At 46.4% G+C, this 15,925-nt stretch overlaps 1 protein-coding gene across 2 annotated transcripts in view; it reads right to left on the bottom strand.

Annotated features, from left to right (window-relative positions):
- Positions 1-15,925, bottom strand: part of GOLGA1 (golgin A1) — a 385,049-nt gene that overhangs the window by 42,811 nt on the left and 326,313 nt on the right. For both annotated transcript variants that reach the window (XM_089669420.1, XM_089669419.1), the window contains exon 18: positions 14,712-14,798. In XM_089669420.1, coding sequence (XP_089525546.1) covers positions 14,712-14,798 — 87 coding nt within the window. The remainder of the gene's footprint in view (positions 1-14,711; positions 14,799-15,925) is intronic.

Raw genomic sequence — 15,925 nt, 5'->3', positions numbered from 1 at the left:
ACGACACCTACCTCACTCAAGCTCGAGGGACGAGACAACTGGGTGCACGCAAGCCACTGCAAGAAGCTTTTCAGCTACACCAGAGAATGAGGGGTGTCATTTTCCTTTTTCTTTTTGTTTGTATGTCTTACATGTGTGTGAACAGAAGAAAAGACGGCAGATACCCCAACCTTTTATTTAAAATGCATCTGCGACTAGCCAGAACCGCCAACAAAACCAACTGTTGGGTATGCTCTAAGCCCCCACCCAGTCATCACATGTCCGCAATGGCCGCTGTTCATGCCCTATATGACATCCGCGTCGGCATGAAAAAGCAAGGGACCCCTGGTCAGCCCCCACGTAGACATTTGTCAGTAGAACTTAATGACACATTTTTAGCAGGTAACATCAGTTTCAGCACCAATATTAGCTCTAGCTCCTGTAGGGCCCTCACCAGTGCATTATGGGTAACTGGACAGCTAGGCAGCCCTCAGGTGTGCTTTAACATCAGCTTTGGCACAGGTAACAAGTTTGTTGGGACTACCACCTGTGAGGGAGGTACAGTTGTGACCAAAATTATTCAACCCCCACTGAAATTGAGTGTTTTGGCCAGTTTGACATTGCTTTTGATCATTCAGTCATCTTGCTTACATTTACATTAAAGAGGCACTTGTAGGTCAGACAAATATAACATAACAGTTATAATGAAATAACCACAAATGTCTTTTCTGTGCTCACAGCATTATCAGTTTTATTCAACCCCCAAGTGACATTCAATCTTAGTACTTAGTACAGCATCCTTTTACAGTTATAACAGCTTTTAAACGTGAAGCATAGCTTGACACAAGTGTCTTGCAGCGATCTACGGGTATCTTCGCCCATTCTTCATGGGCAAAGGCCTCCAGTTCAGTCACATTCTTAGGCTTGCGCACTGCAACTGCTTTCTTTAAGTCCCACCAGAGGTTCTCAATCGGATTTAAGTCTGGTGACTGCGATGGCCACTCCAAAATGTTCCAGCCTTTCCTCTGCAACCATGCTCTAGTGGACTTGGAGGTATGCTTGGGATCATTGTCCTGTTGAAAGGTCCAACGTCTCCCAAGCCTCAGGTGTGTGACGGACTGCATCACGTTTCCATCCAATATCTCCTGGTACTGAAGAGAATTCATGGTACCTTGCACACGCTGAAGCTTCCCTGTACCTGCAGAAGCAAAACAGCCCCAAAGCATGATTGACCCTCCACCATGCTTCACAGTAGGCAAGGTGTTCTTTTCATCATAGGCCTTGTTCTTCCTCCTCCAAACATAGCGTTGATCCATGGGCCCAAACAGTTCTAATTTTGTTTCATCAGTCCACAGAACACTATCCCACAACTTTTGTGGTTTGTCCACATGGCTTTTGGCATACTGCAGTCGACTCTTCTTATTCTTTGGAGACAGCAAGGGGGTACGCCTGGGAGTTCTGGCACGGAGGCCTTCATTACGCAGTGTGCGTCTTATTGTCTGGGCTGAAACTTCTGTACCCACATCTGACAAATCTTTTCTCAGTTCCTCAGCAGTCACACGGGGACTTCTCTCCACTCTACGCTTCAGGTAGCGCACAGCAGTCGAAGTCAGCATCTTCTTTCTGCCACGACCAGGTAGCGTTTCAACAGTGCCCTTTGCCTTGAATTTGCGAATGATGCTTCCTAAGGTGTCTCTTGGTATGTTTAACATCTTTGCAATCTTCTTATAGCCATTGCCCTTCCTGTGAAGAGAAATCACCTCTTCTCTTGTCTTCCTGGACCATTCTCTTGCCTTCACCATGTTTGTAACCACACCAGTAAATGTCTAGAAGGAGCTGAGTATCACAGTCATTTTAAAGCTGCCTAATTGGTGCTTATTATGCTTGATTGCTGCTCGGTGACATCCACAGGTGTTTTCAATACCTGATGGAAAGCACCTGTATGAACCTCTGTTCTTCAGAGTGGTAGTCTTTAAGGGGTTGAATAATTGTGGCAATGAAGAAACCACATAAGAACCATTTACTACTGTATTACATAAACAATTGATGTCATTTTAGTTGCATTTGGGTAGTTACAACGTCCTTGTAGGATTTGATTCTGAATACAATTCCAAATGTACACTATAGTCCCTAAACCCCTTTACAGCATTGGGGGTTGAATAATTTTGGTCACAACTGTATAACTGTCAATCTGACTAACCAGACTTCCCTTCTGAGTAATCACACTGACCAACCAGACCACGTTTGTTGGAAGGACGGATGTGATGTGCAGACTGAGGGAGCAATCCCCCAGTCTGTGCAACTGTTGCTCAGTGCCAGAGGCCGAATGAAGAACTCCTCCTGCTCTGCTCTGACAGGTCCATACTATTTTCTGTGTGGTTCGGCAGCCTATAGAACATTTCCCCAGAACGCGAAAGGTTCGTGTGCCCTCATAAAGCTAGTCCCCGCATCCTATGTAGTGATGGAACATGAAGAGTTGATGGTCCACAAGAAGGTAAGGATGACAGGGAGAGTTCGCAGGGAGCTGTTCTCTGAGGGCGACCAAGCATGGGCTTGGTTCCCCTCATGGACAGGTTGGGGAATAGAACTTATGAAGCGCCTGAACAATTTTTCTGTCATCGTGGATAGTATGTTTAACGAGACCGTAGAGGCTGTCAGAGAAATTGCCCGAGAACAACGGCAGATGGGAATTTTAGTGCTTCAGGAGAAGATGGCCCTTGATTACCTTTTAGCCGCCAAAGGGGGGTTCTGTGAGTTCATCGGAGAGGATTGTTGTACTTGGATACAATATACCGATGACAAGGTCCAGGCCCATATGGACAAAGTTAGTGAACTACAGGGAAAAGCTAGAGCTATAGCTAGTGAGGGTTGGAATCCGTTCAAGGGTTTGGGAGGATTGGGAGATTTCCTGTTCTCCATCGGATCTTGGTTGAAGGAAGTGGGAGTGTATGTCCTGATACTTCTTTTTTTCCTCTGCCTCTTATATGCCGTGGTGAGATGTTCCTGTTGCCTCATCGACCGTGTAAGCCAAGCACGGGCAGACGACCACATCTCCATGCCTGCTCCTGCGATCCCACTCCAACCACTGATCTGAGGAAGACCTCACCAACCAACCACCTTCTCTGCAGGTTACGTCCTGGCTTCCCTCTAATTTATCTCCCTGAAGACCACATTCTCCAAGACCTCCAAGCAAGCTTCAAGCCTCATTATTGTTTGTGCCTGCGTTTTGGAAAACCGTCTGGGTCGAGACCAGCCTTGTGTGGCCCCGTCTGCAGGGGCAATTTGAGAATCTACTGCTGGATCCCCCGGACCACCGTGGGATCACAAGCCTTATTCATACCACAAGTCTGTTTGTGGTTTTTGCAAGAGCCTTCCTGTAGTGAAGGTTCCAACGCTCTTGAGGATCATCGCTTCAATCAAGCCTGTTTGCGTCGAGTCTGCGTCGAGTCTTGTTGTTTCAGGTACCCCGTGGAGCTTTATTCTCAGGGACAACTACAGGAACTCTGGTCTAAGACCAACTGTTTGAGGTTTTGAGACTACACCCATCAAGCTGAAGAAGATCAAGAAGGGACACAAGGAGAATATGATAAAACAGGAGGGAATGTCATGGAAATTTTGTATTTACAGGTTGAACTTTAAATGTGTCATATATTAGTGTTATTCATATGTCTCTCATGTGGCTTAATTAAAGCTCTGAAGGCTACAATTGGGCCATGCGCATGTACAATGTATGTATTACAGTACTCAGCTCGGTAACGGATGAGATGGCAGATCTGCGTTTATAGACCGGCATGTATACCACCACGGCATTCGATGCGAATGCCGCTGGCGGTAGGCCGCGGGCCTGTATCCACATATCATATCGTACCGCAAGGCACCAAGCGGTGTAAACTCCGTGTGTAGGCTCATGTATATCTTACAAACCATTACCGACCTGACCTGTATCTGGATGGATGTGTTTTAATAAAGATCGTATCGGGCCCATTCAGATACAGACTGACACTGTTTAATCTAGGGGATGCTTGTACAGAGAATTTACATACCACTAGGAGCTAATAGGAGGGGGAAGGTTGCTTCCCTCAGAGAGCTCATGGAGGGGAGGGGAGGACTGGTGATAGATAATAGGAAAGGGTACGCTCCAATCGAAATGTACATCCTGTGTATAGGCACTCCCCATTGCATTGTTCTGTGGGAGGGGATTGACCTGACTCATGTGGGGTGTGTGTGTATAATAAAACCAGGGGCTGAGTCTGAAGCCGCCCTCTATGTGAATTCCAACAGCAACCTGAGAGTGTCGTGTGATCATTCCCAGGTAACTGGAGCTCCATTTCCCCACAATTCTGAGATAGCTAAACCAGTTGGAGGCGCAGGAATCGTGGAGCTAAGCTGCAGTTGCGGTAAGCGAGATTCGCACAGCTTTATGGGGGATTGCTGCGCATCCAACTGCGAGTACTCACGGTAAGGAGAAATTTGTTAAAAGCGAATTTCCAAGACACCGTTCACGCATACCCTGTGCAAAGGTATTCATAGATTGGGGCGCGGAAAGGGGGATGAGGGAGGTGGGGGTCTCAGATGAAATTCCCACACCTGTTTTGTTAAGTGCTGATTTGGATACTCGTGTCCTATTACGCCCCTGCTGAGAATACCTGGAAGGCCCCCCTGGAACTCTCTGGACATGCCAAGGTACTGTGTGCAGATGTTGGGGCAATGTCTGGGCAACCTGTGGATTGACAGAGGGAGGAGGCTGGGAATGGAGTGGGGTGGCAAGATTCTTCATTAGCTGGAGAAGAAATCCCCTTGCATGGGGAGGTAACGAACTCATGTGTCATTGTCAGTAGAAACGTACCTGTTGATGATGATGACGATGATGCTGATATTGATGATGTCAATAATGTTGGTAATACTAATGATGATGATGGTCACGATGATAAAAATTATGCATTTTCATTGTTGGGGGTCACCAAGAGTGCTGTGAAGGGGGCAAAGGTACAATCTCTGGGGGCTAAGCAAAGGGGTGGTCTGGATAGGCCTGTTCGTTGCCCAGGCCCAGAGGATTCTACCTTGATAAGTGCCCAGACATGCATGGTACTGGACAGCTGGCTGGGACTTGTAGTAAGGCAGCACTGAAAAGCAACTCACACATGGACTTCAGCAGCCAGATAGCTGTGAGCTTCCCTGCTGAGAAAGGTAAACAACAGCTGGCTGGTACTTGTAGTTCCACGTGTAAAGGCAGCACTGGAAAGCAATCACCACATGGATTTCAGCTAGCTGTGAGCTTCCCTGCTGAGAAGGGTAAACAAAGGCCTGACAGGGAGGATGGAATGAATGGTCTACCAGCAGAGGGCTTGGAGACTGAAGGCGTGTCATCTGATCTGACCTGTCCTGGTGTGTCACCAGGCAGAAAAACATGTGTCCTAGGCACTAGTGACAGCACACCTGGATTGGAAGTATGAGGGGCCTCATTGGAGTTGATCATCGGATCTCAGAGAGGGGGCTGCGGCCTTCAGCTCCAATCACCTCTCCTCTCCATTCAGGTACAGAAGATGCTGGCAAGGCCTATGAGAGATGGTGTCAGTGTTCAGGAAAACCCGGGGAGAGCTCACCGTGCTGTTCATGAGTTTGACGGCAGTGTGCATCTTTCCCTCATGCCTTCAGCCAACTTCATCTCGCAGGAGGTGCAGACTGAATGGGTCAAAGAGAGAGAATGACGCTGTCAGGAATCCAGGGGTCAGCTAGAGTCTGGGCATTCCCGGTAGTCTCGGTCCCCAAACAGGATCAGTTGACCAGGCTTTTTGAGGACCTTGGAAAACTGAGCGCCAGCCCTGTCGTTGTGGCCTATCCCATGCCCAGGAGCCATGTGGTAATGAAGCATCCGGAAGGGGCCCACTGTCTACATCATGAACCTGAGCATAGGGCATGGGCCACCATCTCTAACCCAGGAGGCTCAGGACGAGTCAGCCTTCACCACCCCATATGGCTTTCCTGAATTCACGGGAAAGCTAGTTGGGGTTGAGAACGCACCAACCACCTCCCTAGGGGTCAGGAATGACCTACAATGTGGAGTGGAACTGGGTGCAGTTGCCCACTTTAGGGGCCTTGCGGTGTTCGGCCCTGTCTGGGAAGAGCAACTAGTCACTAGTCAGGAACAAACTGCCCGTGCCTAGTCTGACAGTCAAGAATGGTAACTGTCAGAGGGGCATGTCAGTGGTTCAGCTTTGGGAACCACCGGTAGGAAGAGACCCCCAGAGGTCTGGGAATGGGGAGACTGAGGCAGTTATGGCCTGGCCTACTCCCCAGGCCAAGAAGCTGGTTTCGTCAGTCTTGGATGCAGCTGGCTACGGTAAGACGCCTCGGTGCAACTATCATGGCTCAGCTGGACCCGTGACTGACCCAGCAGACAGTCTGCAGTTAAAGCACATCTTGTTCATTTCATTTCAAATCCATTGTGGTGGTGTATAGAGCCAAAAATGTTAGAATTGTGTCGATGTCCCAATATTTATGGACCTGACTGTATATATATAGGTTACATCTTTTCCCTGTAAATATTTTTATTGCACCCTTTTGACCTTTAAGTAATAAATCTTATTTTCTGAAAGTGTTGACCTGTTTCTGTAGCTCCTTTATGCAACTTACGAATTCCTACTGCTGAAGAGCGCTACTATTATTATTATAATACAGTATTTATATAGCGCCAATAGTTTGCTCAGCGCTGTACATTATAATGGGAGAGAGTACACGAGACAGTACAGTAACAATACAATACATGAGGGGTTCGAGGGCCCTGCTCCTTGAAGCTTACAATCTAGGAGGGAGGGGAGAGTGGTACAGGAGGAAAAATCTGTGGGGGATGGAGTGGTGGGAAGAGCGGAGGAGATCAGCAATTAGGTGAGGGCTGGGTAGGCTTCCCTGAAGAGATGGGTTTTCAGGGTGCGCCTAAAGGTGAGGAGGGTGGGTGACAGTCTGTTGGATTGGGGTAGTGAGTTCCAGAGGATGGGGGAAGCCCTGGAGAAGTCCTGGAGACGGGCATCTGAGGAGGAGACCAGGGAACTGGAGAGTAGGAGGTCTTGTGAGGAGCGGAGAGTGCGTTTTGGGTGGTAGATGGATATCAGGTCGGTGATGTAGTTTGGGGCAGTGTTATGAACAGCTTTGTACATCAATGTTAATATTTTAAATTTTATGCATTGGGCAACCGGAAGCCAGTGGAGGGATTGGCAGAGGGGGGAGGCGTATACGGAACGGTTGGTGAGGTGGATGAGTCTGGCCGCAGAATTCAGGCTAGACTGAAGCGGGGATAGTATGTGTTGGGGTAGGCCGGTGAGGAGGAAGTTGCAGTAGTCAAGTCGTGATATGATAAGGGAGTGAATGAGTTGCTTGGTGGTTTCTGGAGTTAGGAATGTGTGTATTGTGGAGTTGTTGCGGAGGTGGAGTCTGCATGAATTTGTCAGCGATTGAATCTGGGGCTGGAAAGACAGATTGGAGTCTAGAATGACACCTAGTATTTTGGCTTGCGGGGTGGGGCTGATGGTGGCGTTGTTGGTCCTGATGGAGAGGTCGGGGGAGGGGCGTGGGCTGGGGGGAAAACTAGGAGCTCGGTTTTAGCAAGATTTAGTTTGAGGAAGTGGAGTGACATCCAGTCTGATATGTCGTTCAGAAAGCTAGTGATTTGGGCAGAGACTGAAGGGGTGAGGCGAGAGGTGGAGAGAAAGATTTGAGTTTCATCGGCATAGAGATGGTAGTTGAAGCCATGGGAGTGTATCAGTTGACCAAGGGAGGAGGTGTAGATGGAGAAAAGAAGGGGCACGAGGACAGAGCCTTGGGGGACCCCAACAGAGAGGAGGAGGTGGCGGTGTTATAGGTAACACTGAAGGAGTGTTGTGATAGATAGGAAGAGAGCCAGGAGAGAGCGGAGTCTCTGAGGCCAAAAGAGTATAGTTTTTTGAGGAGGAGGGGGTGGTCGACCGTGTCAAGAGCCGCAGAGAGGTCGAGGAGTAATAGCACTGAGTAGTTGCCTTTGGCGGTTAGCAGGTCGTTGGTGAGTTTGAGTAGGGCGGTTTCGGTGGAGTGTAGGGGACGGAAACCAGATTGTAGGGGATCAAGGAGGTTGTTGTCGGTGAGGTGGGAGCTTAGGCGATTATAGGCTAAGCGCTCAAGGAGTCTGGATGAGAATGGTAGCAGGGAGATGGGTCTAAGGTTGTTTAGGTCGGTGGGATCCAGGGAGGGTTTTTTAAGTATGGGAGTGATGTGCGCGTGCTTCAGAGGGGTGGGGAATGTCCCAGTAGAGAGGGAGAGATTGAAGATGTGAGTGAGGGAGCGTAGGATGGAGGAGGAGGGTGATCGTAGGAGTTGTGCGGGGACAGGGTCAAGGGAGCAAGTGGTAAGGCGAGCTTCAGAAAAGACCTTAGTGACCTCTTCAGTGGTAGCAAGGTCGAAGGAGTAGAGTGTTGAGGGGGTTTGAGTGTGGGTAATGTTGGGCGGGGTAGAGGTCTGGACAGTGGCGAGGTCAAAGGAGAGGAGTGTTGAGGGGGTTTTTGTGTGAGGGATGCTAGGTGGGGCGGAAGTCTGAACAGTGGTGATGTCCGAATTGCGGCGATCTTGCTTTGGAAATGGTTCGCAATCTCGTGGGCGGTGAGTGAGGTACTGGGTGGAGGTGGGGGCGGAGAGAGCAGAGAGTTGAAGGTGGAAAAGAGTGCACACGAAAACGGAGGGGTGGTTTTGGGGAGCAGGGGGACCGGTATTAGGTTGAGGGGGTTGCGGCAGTTCATGGAAGTAGGTGGGTGCCTTGTGGGTGAGTGAGATGGAGGAGGACCAGGGTTCGGGGAGATGTCCCCCGCGGTTAGGAAGAGAAGAAGGGTGGCATGGGAGCGGGATGTACAAGAGCATGTGGTTCTGCCATTGGTGGCGTTCAGGTCAGTGGGAGAGTGGAGTAACAGGAAAAGGTGGTGAGAGCCATAGAGGGGAGATGGAAGCAGTGAGAGGGCAATGTACAGTTGTTTGGGAGGAGCGGGGGGATAGAGAGAAGAGATTTTGGGGATGGAGGAGAAGAGTACGAGGAAGAGGAGTACAGGTGGCATTTTAGGGAGGTAAACGAAGTGGCAGACAAGTGGGGTGGAAAGTCTCTCGGGGGGGGCTTGGTTGTAGATGGTTGGCATGCGGTAATGTATCTCGTAGTTGTACCTTTCCTTTCCGAGTTCTCGTGGTTAGGATCAGGATGGGTAGAATTCAGTTTGGCCAGTGGACATCGGGTCAGGGCAGGGTTGCACAGGGGTAGGCGATGGTAGGCCTCGTGAGGTTGAGGTCAACCATTGGGCTTGAGGAGATGCGGGGTGGACGTCAGATGGGCTGCGGGTCAGGGCAGGGTTGTGCCAGGGTAGGCGATGGTGGGACTCACCAGGTCGAGATCGTCCGTTCGGCTTGAGGAGATGCTGGGTGAGGGTCAGCAGTGGAGGTGCTTCCGGGGGTCATCAGATGGGCTTCGGGTCAGGGCAGGGTTGTGCCGGGTAGGTGATGGTAGGCCTCACCAGGTCTATGAGTGTTTAACCCTCTGTATAACCTGTCAGAGGTGATAGTGGTATACAGACGATTATCCAATCATCCTAGTGTATTGCTGATATTGCCGAGTTTCCTCTTTCTCTGTACAAAAAGGAGGTGGTGGCAGTGTAAAGGGTTAATTGCCTAATTAACCTGACCCAGTAACAATTGCTCCCAGGCTGTCGGTAAATTGATTGTGGTCCCATTAGCTGGAAAATCGGTGTGCAGAGTGCAGCTGGGCATGGCATTGTTACGCACGTGACATCGCGGTTTTAGATTGGCTAGTCCTTCGGTCACGAGTTTGGTGAGATGGCCAGGGGTCTGGCGCCGCAATCGTCACAGGTGTCAGTGGGAGGAATAGTGTCCCATTGTCGGTATCAGTGGGAGGAATAGTGTCCCATCATTGGTGTCAGTGGGAGGAATAATGCCCCATTATTGTTGTCAGTGGAAGGAATAGTGCCCCATCATTGGTGTCAGTGGGAGGAATAATGCCCCATTATTGGTGCCAGTGGCGGGAATTATGCCCCACTGTTGCTGATGGTGGGGGGAATAATGCCCCAAGGGCCGGATAAAGCAAGCAAAGGGCCGCATTTGGCCCCCCAGGCTGCAGTTTGGAGACCACTGCCCTGCATTCTCCTGAGTGAATTGACTAACAAGTTGCTGATCGCAGCCATTCATCAAAAATGGACCCCCCCCTTCCTTCCCCATGCAGCAGACAATGCTTGCTGTGTGTGCTACCCATCAAATACTCCCTGCTCTGTTTCCTGTTTGCACAAGCAGGAAGATCAGTAGCAGTCACAATCAGCTCCCCTCCATATCCTCCTAACCCCGCTACTCTCCCCACCCACTTGTACTGAACTTGACAGTGGGTTCTTGATGGGACACAGAATCAAGTCGATTGTAGCCAAAACAGCAGAAGCTTCTACTCACAGGCATTCCACAGTGCGCAGCTGGATTCCTATTCCTTCAGGAAGCTAAATATGTCCTCTTAAGTTTACTGAATTCTGTTCTCTTTCTTGAATGAACTCAGCGAGTGATCAGTAATGATCTTGCCTTGTTCACTAATAACTGAACTGATCATGAACATGAGTCATATGTTTCCAATCAGTTCCCAATTATAAATAAATTACAAATACACTATATTGCCAAAAGTATTGAGACACCTGCCTTTTCACACACATGAACTTTAATGGCATCCCAGTCTTAGTCCATAGGGTTCACCCTTTGCAGCTATAACAGATTCAACTCTTCTGGGAAGGCTGTCCACAAGGTTTAGGAATGTGTCTATGGGAATGTTTGACCATTCTTCCAGAAGCGTATTTGTGAGGTCAGGCACTGATGTCGGACGAGAAGGCCTGGCTCGCAGTCTCCACTCTAATTCATCCCAAAGGTGTTCTATCGGGTTAAAGTCAGGACTCTGGGGTGCAGGAACTTGACTGGCATGCACAAACTCGCTCATTCATGTCTTTATGGACCTTGCTTTGTGCACTGGTGCCCAGTCATGTTAGAGCAGGAAGTAGCCATCCCCAAACTGTTCCCAGAAAGTTGGAAAAATGAAATTGTCGAAAACGTCTTGGTATGCTGACGCCTTAAGAGTTCCCTTCACTAGAAATAAGGGGCCAAACCCAACCCCTGAAAAACAACCCCACACCATAATTCCCCCTCCACCAAACTTTACACTTGGCACAATGCAGTCAGGCAAGTACAGTTCTCCTGGCAATCATCAAACCCAGACACGTCCATCGGACTGCCAGACAGAGAAGCGTGATTCATCACTCCAGAGAACACATCTTCACTGCTTTAGAGTCAAGTGGCGACGTGCTTTACACCACTACATCTGATGCTTTGCATTGCACTTGTTGATGTAAGGCTTGGATGTAGCTGGTCGGTCATGGAAACCCATTCCATGAAGCTCTCTATGCACTGTTGTGCTAATCTGAAGGCCACAGGAAGTTTGGAGGTCTTAGTTATTGCCTCTGCAGACAGTTGCCGACTTCTGCGCACTGTGCGCTTCAGCATTTACTTACTCCACTCTGTCATTTTACGTAGCTTACCACTTCGTGGCTGAGTTGCTTTTGTTCCAAGTTACTTCCCCTTTGTTACAATACCACTAACAGTTGACTGTGGAATATTTAGTAGCAAGGAAATTTCACGAATGGACTTATTGCACAGGTGGCAACCTATATCGGTACCACGCTTGAATTCACTGAGCTCCTGAGAGCGACCAATTCTTGTTCAATTAAGCGACTTCAGCTTGTTCAATTAAGCTTAGACAATAAATCCTAGAAACGGATTGGTTTCTATGCAGGGCTTCACCAGATTTTGCACCATGCAATTTTAGTAAGTTACACCTATTGCATATACAGTGAGGAACAGAAGTATTTGAACACCCTGCGATTTTGCAAGTTCTCCCACTTAGAAATCATGGAGGGGTTTGAAATTCACATTGTAGGTGCATTCCTACTCTGAGAGACAGAATTAAAAAAAAAAAAAAATCAGGAAATCACATTGTATGATTTTTAAAGAATTTATTTGTCTTGCACTGCTGAACATAAGTATTTGAACACCTAAGAAACAGCAGGAATTCTGGCTCTCAAAGACCTGTTACTGTGCCTTTAAAAAGTCCACCTCTACTCCACTCAATCTAACTTAGTAGCACCTGTCTGAGCTCTTTAAAGACACCTGTCCACCCCACAGTCAGTCAGACGCCAACTACTACCAAGGGCAAGACCAAAGAGCTGTCAAAAGACACCAGAGACAAAATTGTGGACCTCCACAAGGCTAGAAAGGGCTACGGGGAAATTGCCAAGCAGCTTGGTGAAAATAGATCAACTGTTGGAGCAATTGTTAGAAAATGGAAGAGGCTAAAGACGACAGTCAGTCTCCCTCGGACTGGGGCTCAATGCAAGATCTCACCTCGTGGGGTATCATTGATGATAAGAAAGGTGAGGAATCAGCCTAGAACTACAAGGGAGGAGCTGGTCAATGACATGAAGAGAGCTGGGACCACAGTTTCAAAGGTCACTGTCGGTAGAACACTACGCCGTCATGGTTTCAAATTATGCATTGCACGGAAGGTTCATCACATGTCCAGGCCCGTCAGAAGTTTGCCAATGACCATCTGGATGATCCAGAGGAGGCATGGGAGAAATTCATGGTGTCAGATGAGACCAATGTAGAACTTTTTGGTCTAAACTTCTTGCATCCCAAGAACACCATCCCTACTGTGAAGCATGGGGGTGGTAACATCATGCTTTGGGGGTGCTTTTCTGCGAAGGGGACAGGACGACTGCACTGTATTAAGGAGAGGATGAATGGGGCCATTTATTGTGAGATTTTGAGCAACAGCCTCCTTCCCTCAGTCAGAGCATTGAAGATGGGTCGTGGCTGGGTCTTCCAACATGACAACGACCTGAAGCACACAGCCAGGATAACCAAGGAGTGGCTCCGTAAGAAGCATATCAAGGTTCTGGAGTGGCCTAGCCAGTCTCCAGACCTAAATCCAATAGAACATGTTTGGAGGGAGCTGAAACGCCGTGTTGCTCAGCGACAGCCCCGAAATCTGACAAATCTAGAGGAGATCTGTGTGGAGGAGTGGGGCCAAAATCCCTGTTGCAGTGTGTGCAAACCTGGTCAAGAACTACAGGAAACATTTGACCTCTGTAATTGCAAACAAAGGCTTCTGTACCAAATATTAACACTGATTTTCTCAGGTGTTCAAATACTTATGTTCAGCAGTGCAAGACAAATAAATTCTTTAAAAATCATACAACGTGATTTCCTGAATTTTTTTTAAAATTCTGTCTCTCAGAGTGGGACTGCACCTACAATGTGAATTTCAGACCCCTCCATGATTTCTAAGTGGGAGAACTTGCAAAATGGCAGGGTGTTCAAATACTTCTGTTCCTCACTGTATACTGAAGTTTATTAAAAAGGGAAAGGAGGCGCTACACATTTTCTGGTCACCAGGATTTTACACTGCGTTATTATTTATCTTTGTAGGACTTTTATATTTTTTTACATACATTTTTAATAATATGATGAAACAATATCATAAAAGTAAATTTAGGAACATCTACATAAGAACCATATAGATATTTATTTTAAACTTTGTTAGGTATGTTTTTCCAGTAGTTAAGCTTAAAGCGGGACTTCACCCATAACAACTTGATAAAAAATAATGTTCCTTAGCAAGGAACATACATTCCACATTAATAATTAGGCTACCAGAATCAGCGTGTGCTGTAAATTGCCTCCAGAATTGTCCTGTTTCTTCTTGCTGCAGGCTGCCATTTTGCTAAAGCCCAGAGTCCTTGAACAGCTGTAAATCCTAAAGCAGAACTAAACCCATCGATTTAACAGTTTAAAAAAAAAGTTACATTCCTGGAATGCCGAGATTGCCAACTGTCTCATTTGCTTGTGTTCCCAACCAAACTATTAAACCATCAAATGGATGATATCATAACTGATCACATGTGCAGCATCATGGCAGTTGCAGATCAAACAGAAGTAACTTTCTTGGCTGTAAAGGACAGATGGGTTTAATTCCGCTTCAAGGTTGTCAGAAAATTGGCCTCTACAAATTCAGTAGTGCCTAAAATTAGAAAGCAACTGAGCATGTGCAGAGCAGGGTGAGACAGTGTATTACTGAATTTTAAACAGTATAGACACTTTAATTTATAATGTTTTACATAGCTATACCTGCAAAAGGGGCCAGCCTGAAGTGATCTAGCAGAACTTTATTTTCTGACTGAGTGCCAGTTCACACTACATGCATTTCAGTGTGCTTTTTTTGCATCCAAAACACACAAAACGTAGGTTATATGGTTGTCAATGTTCACATCAGTGCTTGCACTTGTGTTCCGGTTGCAGAATAAAAAAAAAAAAAAAAAAGTATAACAGGCTGCATTTTTCCTGCACAGAACTGTACGGGAACACGGTAAAACACATAAAAAATGCACTGGAATGCATTGAAAATGCATTGGAATGCACATGTCCTTATTTAAATTGCAGAAAAAGAGGGGAAAAAATTAACTGGAACGCATCAAAAATGCACAGGAGCTCGTAAAAAAAGCATAAAAATGCACCGGAATGCGTCAAAAACGCGCATGTAGAAACGCATCCGGACTGTGTTTCTATAGTGTGAACTGACCCTAAAGCTCCTCTTTAAACTAACATAGTGCTCAATAATGTAAATCAAATACCTTATATTCTAAAGTCTCTTTAAGAAGATTTTCTTCCTCCATAGAGAAATTGAGCAATACTGAAACAGCTTTAATCAGGTGAAAAGCCTGAAAAAAAAAACAGTTAAAAGAAATATTCTGAATAGTCCTGTAACAAATTATTTGCAGCATTTAGATGGCTTGAATTGATCTGGATTTGTCAAAATTAACATGCCAGCTGTTGCAAGGAAATATTTCTCAGACTCATGGTCATACATGATGCCATAATCCTGCTGTGCAAACTGAGCTGTTATTGTTTTAAAAAGTGTTCACATTTGTTTGATGTGTTGATGTGCAATGTTCATTTTTTGATGCATCAATGCACACTCTAGGGCCGACTGAATGACAATACATGAAAAAGTGTAACTGTTGATAATGCAATAAAATATGCAACAATCGGTGTTAACAAGGTCTCTCAGAGTGTGCAGACCCAAAAAAATGGATCACCTGTGCATGCACATTTTCCCATGATTTGTCGCTTTAAATACGCTTTCCTAACACACAGATCCAATTAAATCCTAACTTCATGACCTGGGCTTACAACATTGTTGCTGCTGTACTGATATCCCAGAAATCGATGTGCCACACTGATGTATCAAGTCCACAGCAAGGTTTTAATTTTATTTTTTTTTATTTTTATAAAATTGCTGCAACAGCCAATGCATTTTTGGGGACCACATATCACACCTTTCATCAGGGCTACAACACAACATGAAAATATTACATCAGACAAAGATAAAAAGGATGAAACATCTCATTCCTGCATTTTATACATAAAAATACACATACACCCATATTCCCCCACATACATCAAAAATAATTGTTTGAGTTGAATATGGATACCCAATTTGAAATAAAACCACAAACGTCAGATTCACAAGAAAAAGGGTGTTTAAGCAATCGCACACACAATATAAAAGAAAATCTGTGGGCAAAAATACATGCATATAACTATGATAGGCATTGTTATAACCTTGTGATTAGGTTAGTCAATAGTTTTGCAAATATTCTGAATATTTTTTGTAAAAATATTCAGAATGGTCTTGAAAATACCATTTGATTATATGCCTCTTCAAATTAAAAGGATACATGTCAAGATGTACAAATACAATGATTTAAAACATCAATCAGAGATAAAAGCTGCCATTTTAAGGGCTAGTTCACACCAGATGCAGTCCAGTGTGTTTTTTTCTGCA

The sequence above is a fragment of the Staurois parvus genome, unplaced genomic scaffold (genome assembly GCF_062004578.1).
Source record: "Staurois parvus isolate SC_StPar_1 unplaced genomic scaffold, SC_StPar_1.0 ptg000076l, whole genome shotgun sequence".
Taxonomy (NCBI): domain Eukaryota; kingdom Metazoa; phylum Chordata; class Amphibia; order Anura; family Ranidae; genus Staurois; species Staurois parvus.
This window is presented reverse-complemented; position numbering and strand designations above follow the sequence as displayed.